Source organism: Cherax quadricarinatus, chromosome 23 (assembly GCF_038502225.1).
Source record: "Cherax quadricarinatus isolate ZL_2023a chromosome 23, ASM3850222v1, whole genome shotgun sequence".
In the NCBI taxonomy this organism is placed as follows: domain Eukaryota; kingdom Metazoa; phylum Arthropoda; class Malacostraca; order Decapoda; family Parastacidae; genus Cherax; species Cherax quadricarinatus.
Window position 1 is genome coordinate 28,581,551 of NC_091314.1, and position 9,714 is coordinate 28,591,264.

General features: G+C 47.8%; 1 protein-coding gene across 7 annotated transcripts in view; it reads right to left on the reverse strand.

Moving 5' to 3' along the window:
* LOC128685727 (ankyrin repeat and SAM domain-containing protein 1A) overlaps positions 1-9,714 on the reverse strand; it is a 368,909-nt gene that overhangs the window by 278,327 nt on the left and 80,868 nt on the right. For 5 of the 7 annotated variants that reach the window (XR_011392360.1, XM_070088036.1, XM_070088034.1 and 2 more), the window contains one exon: positions 6,062-6,187. The exons of the other annotated variants lie outside the window; for them this stretch is intronic. Coding sequence is in view for 4 of the 5 variants with exons in the window: in XM_070088036.1 (XP_069944137.1) it covers positions 6,062-6,187 (126 nt within the window). In the remaining variant the exon portion in view is untranslated. The remainder of the gene's footprint in view (positions 1-6,061; positions 6,188-9,714) is intronic. 7 annotated transcript variants of the gene reach the window in all.

The window sequence follows — 9,714 nt, forward strand, 5'->3', positions numbered from 1 at the left end:
ACTCCCACAAGTGGACTCCCACAAGTGGACTCCCACAAGTGGACTCCCACAAGTGGACTCCCACAAGTGGACTCCCACAAGTGGACTCCCACAAGTGGACTCCCACAAGTGGACTCCCACAAGTGGACTCCCACAAGTGGACTCCCACAAGTGGACTCCCACAAGTGGACTCCCACAAGTGGACTCCCACAAGCGGACTCCCACAAGTGGACTCCCACAAGCGGACTCCCACAAGTGGACTCCCACAAGCGGACTCCCACAAGTGGACTCCCACAAGCGGACTCCCACAAGTGGACTCCCACAAGTGGACTCCCACAAGTGGACTCCCACAAGTGGACTCCCACAAGTGGACTCCCACATTCGCTTCTGCATAGAGCCTCTCAACAGGGGAAGAGCGAAAAGCACCAAGGCATAAACGTAATCCTTGGTGATGGATGGGGTTAAGGCTAGAGAGAGTAGCAGGAGAGGCCGCTGAATAAATCTGGTCACCATAATCGAGTTTCGATAAAACGAGGGCTGAATGTAGGCGAAGTAGAGTTCGATGATCAGCTCCCCAGGAAAGATGAGCAAGGGTTTTAAGAAGGTTCAGCCGGCTGTGACAAGTTGCCTTCAGAGAGGTAATGTGAGGTTTCCAGGATAACCTACGGTCAAAGAGAAGGCCTAGAAACCTGACTGTATCACGTTCGGGGATACGGGAGCCATAGAGATACAAAGGATGATCGGAGATGACAGAGCGTCTAATGAAAGTAATTTGGTGAGTTTTGGTACTGGAAAATTTAAACCCATGTGTGGTGGCCCAAGTGGAAACACGGTCGACCGCATGCTGGAGAGAAACTGCAATGCGATGAGAGTCAGCGCCTGTGCAAGCAATAGCGAAGTCATCAACATAGAGTGATGACCAAATATTGGGTGGAAGAACAGAGGCCAAATCATTTATAGCAAGGAGAAAAAGTGTTGTGCTAAGAACACATCCCTGAGGGACACCTTCAGCTTGGACGAAGTTCGGGGAAAGAACATTATTGACTCAAACACGGAAATGTCTGTCAGTTAAAAAGTTCTTAAGGAAGGATGGTAGATTGCCTCGGAGGCCTAAGGAGTGGGCTTGGGCCAAAATATTATACCTCCAAGTTGTGTCATATGCCTTCTCAAGGCCAAAAAATATGGCAATAATTAAGTGATTATTCGCAAAGGCATTACGAACATACGTATCCAAGCGTAGTAAGGGGTCTATGGTAGAACGGCCCTTACGAAAGTCATATTGACTAGCGGAGAGACTGTTGTGTCTCTCTAAATACCACATTAAACGTCGATTTACCAGACGTTTCATCACTTTGCAAACTGCATTAGTAAGAGCGATGGGACGATAGTGGGAGGCATCATGTCTTGTAGTACCCGGCTTGCGGAAAGGGAGAACAATGGCAGATTTCCACAGCTGGGGAAGAGTTCCTTGTGCCCAAATAAGATTGAAGAGGTGTAAGAGGACTACAAGGGCTGACTGATGTAAATGTTGCAACATATGAATATGAATGTCGTCAGGCCCAGCTGCCGATGATCGGCAAGCTGTGTGTGTTGCCTCCAGTTCCTGAAGTGTAAAAGGCACATTATACTGTTCTTCTTTGAGAGAAGAAAAGTCCAAGGGTACTAACTCTCTGGCAGACTTTGAGGAAAGAAACGAGGGGCATAGATGGAGCCCCTGGGCAATACGGACCAGATGAGTGCCAATTTCAATGGCAACGTCAAGAGGGTTTGCTACATTATTACCGGCGACCCGTAGAACAGGAGCCGGGTCAGGAGAGTATCTACCACTCAATTTCCTTACTTTTTTCCAGACTACACTCAGAGGAAGCAGAGGTGATGGTGGAAACAGTCTCGCCAGCAAGTGCGTTTAGCATCACGGATGACACGGCGAGCGATCGCAGGCTTCTGCTTAAAATCAAGAAGTCTCTCATTGGTTCTATTGTATCGGTACCTGCCCCATGCAGCGCGTTTCAAACGTACTGCACGAGCACAAGCAGGAGACCACCAAGGCACGCACTTCTGAGAATGCCTGCCTGAGGTTTGGGGTATAGAATGAAAAGCTGCAGTATAAACTGACGTCGAGAAGAGGTGTAGGAGCTCATCAATGGAGGATGAAGAAGGAACCTCACTAAAAGCAGTGAGTTGCGAGTAAAGGTCCCAATTTGCCCGAACAAATTGCCAGCGAGGGCTACGGAAAGGTGGTGAATATGAAGAAGAAAGAATGATTGGAAAATGATCGCTGTCATGTAAGTCCGGTAGAACAGACCAGGTGAAGTCTAATGCAGTGGAGGAAGAGCAGACTGATAGATCGATGCAAGAGAGAGTATGAGTACGAGGATCAAAATGGGTGGGAGTACACGTATTTAAAACATGGAGGGGGTGAGAGGCGAGAAAAGCCTCCAACTGGATGCCACGTGAGTCACAATGAGACCCCCCCCAGAGGAAATGGTGGACGTTAAAATCACCAAGTAACAGAAATGGTGGTGGTAAGGATGAAACTAGAAAGGCAAAATCTGGGATAGAAAATGCTCGAGAAGGAGAGAGATATAAAGAACATATTGTAAACCACTTATTCAAGTGGATACAGGCTGCAGTGTAATGCAGCCAGGTGTGGACAAATAGTTGACAGTACGGAATATCATTGCGTAAAAGAGCACTTTCATTAAAGGTCCCATCTGAGAAAGGATCCGAAGAATACAATAAAGTATAGCCTGGTATAGGTTGGAAAGCAGCCGAGTGTAATTTTGGTTCTTGTAAGCAAGCACCAACAGGGAAAAACCTGGAAAGCAACATCTGAAGCTCACCCCGATTACCCCTGAGGCTGCGGATATTCCACTGTAAACAGGCCATGATTGGCAATGAAGAAAATACCAGGAAACCTGTGACAGAACGAACGAGTGTTGCTCCTGTGACAGAACGAGCGAGTGTCGCTCCTGTGGCAGGATGAGCGAGTGTCGCTCCTGTGACAGAACGAGCGAGTGTCGCTCCTGTGACAGAACGAGCGAGTGTCGCTCCTGTGGCAGGATGATCGAGTGTCGCTTCTGTGACAGAACGAGCGAGTGTCGCTCCTGTGGCAGGATGAGCGAGTGTCGCTCCTGTGACAGAACGAACGAGTGTCGCTCCTGTGACAGAACGAGCGAGTGTCGCTCCTGTGACAGAACGAGCGAGTGTCGCTCCTGTGACAGAACGAACCAGTGTCGCTCCTGTGACAGAACGAGCGAGTGTCGCTTGTGACAGAACGAGCGAGTGTCGCTCCTGTGACAGAACGAGCGAGTGTCGCTTCTGTGACAGAACGAGCGAGTGTCGCTTGTGACAGAACGAGCGAGTGTCGCTTCTGTGACAGAACGAGCGAGTGTCGCTTCTGTGACAGAACGAGCGAGTGTCGCTCCTGTGACAGAACGAGCGAGTGTCGCTCCTGTGACAGAACGAGCGAGTGTCGCTCCTGTGACAGAACGAGCGAGTGTCGCTCCTGTGACAGAACGAGCGAGTGTCGCTTCTGTGACAGAACGAGCGAGTGTCGCTCCTGTGACAGGACGAGCGGGTGTCGCTCCTGTGACAGGATGAGCGAGTGTCGTTCCTGTGGCAGGATGAGCGAGTGTCGCTCCTGTGGCAGTATGAGCGAGTGTCGTTCCTATGACAGAACGAGCGAGTGTCGCTCCTGTGACAGAACGAGCGAGTGTCGCTCCTGTGACAGAACGAGCGAGTGTCGCTTCTGTGACAGAACGAGCGGGTGTCGCTCCTGTGACAGGATGAGCGAGTGTCGTTCCTGTGGCAGGATGAGCGAGTGTCGCTCCTGTGACAGAACGAGCGAGTGTCGCTCCTGTGACAGAACGAGCGAGTGTCGCTTCTGTGACAGAACGAGCGGGTGTCGCTCCTGTGACAGGATGAGCGAGTGTCGTTCCTGTGGCAGGATGAGCGAGTGTCGCTCCTGTGACAGGATGAGCGAGTGTCTCTCCTGTGACAGGATGAGCGAGTGTCTCTCCTGTGACAGGATGAGCGACTCTCTCTCCTGTGACAGGATGAGCGAGTGTCTCTCCTGTGACAGGATGAGCGACTCTCTCTCCTGTGACAGGATGAGCGAGTGTCTCTCCTGTGACAGGATGAGCGAGTGTCGCTCCTGTGACAGGATGAGCGAGTGTCTCTCCTGTGACAGGATGAGCGAGTGTCGCTCCTGTGACAGGATGAGCGAGTGTCGCTCCTGTGACAGGATGAGCGAGTGTCTCTCCTGTGACAGGATGAGCGAGTGTCTCTCCTGTGACAGGATGAGCGACTCTCTCTCCTGTGACAGGATGAGCGAGTCTCTCTCCTGTGGCAGGATGAGCGAGTGTCTCTCCTGTGGCAGGATGAGCGAGTCTCTCTCCTGTGACAGGATGAGCGAGTGTCTCTCCTGTGACAGGATGAGCGAGTGTCTCTCCTGTGACAGGATGAGCGAGTGTCTCTCCTGTGACAGGATGAGCGAGTGTCTCTCCTGTGACAGGATGAGCGACTCTCTCTCCTGTGGCAGGATGAGCGAGTCTCTCTCCTGTGGCAGGATGAGCGAGTCTCTCTCCTGTGACAGGATGAGCGAGTGTCTCTCCTGTGACAGGATGAGCGAGTGTCTCTCCTGTGACAGGATGAGCGACTCTCTCTCCTGTGACAGGATGAGCGAGTGTCTCTCCTGTGGCAGGATGAGCGAGTCTCTCTCCTGTGGCAGGATGAGCGAGTGTCTCTCCTGTGGCAGGATGAGCGAGTGTCTCTCCTGTGGCAGGATGAGCGAGTCTCTCTCCTGTGGCAGGATGAGCGAGTCTCTCTCCTGTGGCAGGATGAGCGAGTCTCTCTCCTGTGGCAGGATGAGCGAGTCTCTCTCCTGTGGCAGGATGAGCGAGTGTCTCTCCTGTGGCAGGATGAGCGAGTGTCTCTCCTGTGGCAGGATGAGCGAGTGTCGCTCCTGTGGCAGGATGAGCGAGTCTCTCTCCTGTGGCAGGATGAGCGAGTCTCTCTCCTGTGGCAGGATGAGCGAGTGTCTCTCCTGTGGCAGGATGAGCGAGTGTCGCTCCTGTGACAGGATGAGCGAGTGTCTCTCCTGTGGCAGGATGAGCGAGTGTCTCTCCTGTGGCAGGATGAGCGAGTGTCTCTCCTGTGGCAGGATGAGCGAGTGTCTCTCCTGTGGCAGGATGAGCGAGTCTCTCTCCTGTGGCAGGATGAGCGAGTGTCTCTCCTGTGGCAGGATGAGCGAGTGTCTCTCCTGTGGCAGGATGAGCGAGTGTCTCTCCTGTGAGCGAGTCTCTCTCCTGTGGCAGGATGAGCGAGTGTCTCTCCTGTGGCAGGATGAGCGAGTCTCTCTCCTGTGGCAGGATGAGCGAGTGTCTCTCCTGTGGCAGGATGAGCGAGTCTCTCTCCTGTGGCAGGATGAGCGAGTCTCTCTCCTGTGGCAGGATTAGCGAGTCTCTCTCCTGTGGCAGGATGAGCGAGTGTCTCTCCTGTGGCAGGATGAGCGAGTGTCTCTCCTGTGGCAGGATGAGCGAGTGTCTCTCCTGTGGCAGGATGAGCGAGTGCTGGATGACAGTACTGCAACTATGATGACTGGACAGCACTTACCTCTGGTGTACGTGATGAAGGTTCCGGGGCATGATGGAGTCTGTGGTGGTGTCCCAGGCCAGGCTGCTTGATGCTCTGGTCAGGTCAAGGTATTATGTGTTACAACTACGTGACAGCAGAACACTTAGAGCAGTGTTGAGTAAGACAAGGCCACATAAGCAACAACTAAACACTTCAAAGGTTGAAGTGCAGGTTGGGCTACCTTCCTTATTATAATATCCGTGGGCAAGTGCTAAACCCGCAGGGGTCACATAGCGTCTCATGAATGGAAGTTAATCATGTTTGATCCAAGGAAGCAGAGAATAGCTCGACTTCCTTGGACCAAGAGCCAATCACCATGATGAAGGGAGGCGAGGTGGCCAAGGTGTGCAGCAACTTACATTAATACGACACAAGAAGCAACAGTGAACACCAGGATGGTTGGGGTAGACATGTGGGGGTGCAGAGTGAGTGGACGGGTACTCACGGGTGGGCGGGAGACGCACTGCATCTTGGCGTGGATGGAGATCTGTGCCTGGCGTGCTGAGGGCGGCGGGTGGTCTGGCGTGGGCGGCTGCTGGTAGTGGGTGGGGCTCAGGGGCTGCTGCTTCATCTGTGGGCGGTACAGTAGGCCTCGCTCAGCCACGCCCACACCTCCCCCTCTCACGCTCTCTCATTCCTACCAAACCTATTAATCACCTGAACACTGTCACTTGTTGCATGAATACATGCATGGATCTCAGCTTTGTGAATTACTCCTGAAAACTGAAGAAAACCTATTTCACAAGCGTTGAAATGACCATACCAACACCTTTATAAGACGTAAATACATTTCCAACACAACCACAAAATACACTAGGACGACATTCATAAGATAATGCTACAATAAAAACTTATTAATTCCTACTACAATAACACAACCAGATTCTTTTAACTTTATAACTAAACAGGAAACTAAGCTAACCTAAATGGACGTAGAGCCTCCAGACGTATTCAAATACAACTACCACTAGTGGAACAAAATATATCGTCCACACTTTCCAACAGCCCCATAACCATCACAGCCAATAACACACAAACTTAAGTCTTCCATGGAACTCACCACAGTTATTACCCAGCAACACAGTCACACACATGCAACACTCTGAAGAAGTAACACGTTCAACATCTCAGGAACTTGAGCATTATCTCTTGAGATCTGTGATGAAAGCTAGGCGGCACGAGATGCAGCATCAACAGTATACATCACGTGTTGTGTACGTTGCACTGATTATGAAAACCCACCAAGACATAACACAACCCTGATGTACTCCTCAACTAAGTTACTCAAGTCCTCAAACTATTATCATGATTATTATTATTCTTACATACACGGGTGAGTAAAGAAAAACGTAAGGATAGTAGAGTGCTTGGGGAGTGGGAGCAACCAGAGCTGATACAAGGAAAGACAGGGCAGTTCCAATTCTTTCGATCCGTCATTGATGAAAGAATCAAGTCACCCACTTTCAACACCAATCACCACATTCTCTCCAGGTAACTTCTCACGCATCCTCTAATCTTCCAGGACTGGACACCAAGAACCGCAACTTCATTTCTCTCGTCTCTCCCAATTTTTTTTTTCAACAAGTCGGCCGTCTCCCACCGAGGCAGGGTGACCCAAAAAAGAAAGAAAATCCCCAAAAAGAAAATACTTTCATCATTCAACACTTTCACCACACTCGCACATTATCACTGTTTTTGCAGAGGTGCTCAGAATACAACAGTCTAGAAGCATACACATATAAAGATACACAACATATCCCTCCAAACTGCCAATATCCCAAACCCCTCCTTTAAAGTGCAGGCATTGTACTTCCCATTTCCAGGACTCAAGTCCGACTATATGAAAATAACCTGTTTCCCTGAATCCCTTCACTAAATATTACCCTGCTCACACTCCAACAGATCGTCAGGTCCCAAGTACCATTCGTCTCCATTCACTCCTAACACGCTCACGCACGCTTGCTGGAAGTCCAAGCCCCTTGCCCACAAAACCTCCTTTACCCCCTCTCTCCAACCCTTTCGAGGACGACCCCTACCCCGCCTTCCTTTCCCTATAGATTTATATGCTTTCCATGTCATTCTACTTTGATCCATTCTCTCTAAATGACCAAACCACCTCAACAACCCCTCTTCTGCCCTCTGATTAATACTTTTATTAACTCCACACCTTTTACTAATTTCCACACTCCGAATTTTCTGCATAATATTTACACCACACATTGCCCTAAAACATAAACGTGACACTTTCTTCTGACAAACACTTTAATAAGATTTTCGGGGTGGAAACGCTAGAGACTTTCTTATAAGCAACATTCAACTCAGCAATGAGACATTTAGTTACCTTTCAACAATTAATGTTTAAAAGTTCTCTCTCAAAGCTAAGAAGCTGAGTGCATTTATAGCCACATTGTCGCTCATGTACTAAATAATGCAAGTTTCTTACATAACAGCATCACTGTGCAATAGTGTCACTAGCAATGACTCCAATAACATGCAATAACTGGGAGCATATCGTGCAATAACGTGCTTCATAACATGTGAATAGTGTCAGGGTGCAGGACAAACTTCTCAGTGCTTATAGTAATGTAACCACAACACCCAAACAAAGACGTTAGCAAACAGCTGCAATAAAACCCTTGTGGCTTACGAGTATGACCATTACGATAACAAAAGGCAACCGACTTAACATTTCCAAGTAGAAATAAACACCAAGACTGACAAAATACCAAACCTAACTTCAATAAATAATGAACAAATCATAGTACCAAAATCTACATCATGGTGGCAACGTTGTTCTTCGCTGTAACAACAACGTTGTTCCTCGCTGCAACAGCAACTACAATGAAGCTGCAATAACAGGCTGCTGGCTACCATGTGAGGCAACACCTCCCAGAAAAACACACAAAACTTAAGGTTAAATTTTCCACAGTTATATTTCTCTGTTTCCTTTAAGGTGAGGGGGGGGGAGTGGACCTCTCTAGGTTGCCTCTTAGTTTAATGCTTAAAGCAGTATAACAAAATATAATTATTAAATTTTTTTATAGATTTGTTTTTATTTTGCACCCAAACACAGCAACCTAATATATTCTTGTTAAGTTTTACGTTAACTAAAATAATTTAATCTACCTAATGTATCTAAGAATCAGTCTAAGTGAATTTCACTGTTTTTCTTGGTAAGGAGGGAGGGAGGGAAGGGGAGGTGGGGGAAAGAAATTTCTCCGATAACCTGAATAACGTCGCAGGATCCCCCCCCTCCAAAAAAAATAAAGCTACCTTACGTCTTTTTTTTTTTAATTTATCAGTCACACACACTAATAACAATAACCTTCACTCCGACAACCTAACTGCAATAAACAATCGCAATAAATCTTAACTAATAAATCTGACAACAGTGACTACAAGACCCGAACTATCATACACACCTCGCTACAATAATGTTCAATGTATCACTAACATTACTACATAAAACGTGGACGATCCTCGACAAGTCATTACAATAACCATTAAACGTAGCGATGACCACAAGGGTGTAATGACCACTAAGAACACCTGCAGCAAGTTACTCCTCCATGTTATAGTAAATAATAATGTAACTAATAAAACAATACTGCAATAAATATCTTCCAGTGTAATTGCTAATTTAAAAAGTTCTGGTAAGACAATGATGCGAGGCAGAGAATATTAAAAATATAAAGGATTAAAAAGCCAAAACCGAATCCTAAGTGTTCCACAGCTTCACTAGAAGAAAGAGGATTGTAAAGGACAAAGGAATATGACTAAAGAAGGAAGGTGTGGCACTGCAGGAGGATCATGTAAATGTAATGAGCGTAATAAAAGATTAAGGAAGACCTTTAAAGAAGAAACCGAGGAGCTACTTGAAAGCAATAGAAGAAACCAGCAGGAACTAGAGAACATCCACACCAAAAATGAACCAAGTTAGGCAGCTACACATAACTTAAACAAAATAATATTAACTTCAGTTCTACGCGCTCAGAGTATTATAAACTAATATTAATTTCCGTCCTATATTCTCGCAGTAACTTTACTATTACTCCCACAAGCATAAAAACCATCTTAAGTTCCAATTCCAACTTCTCA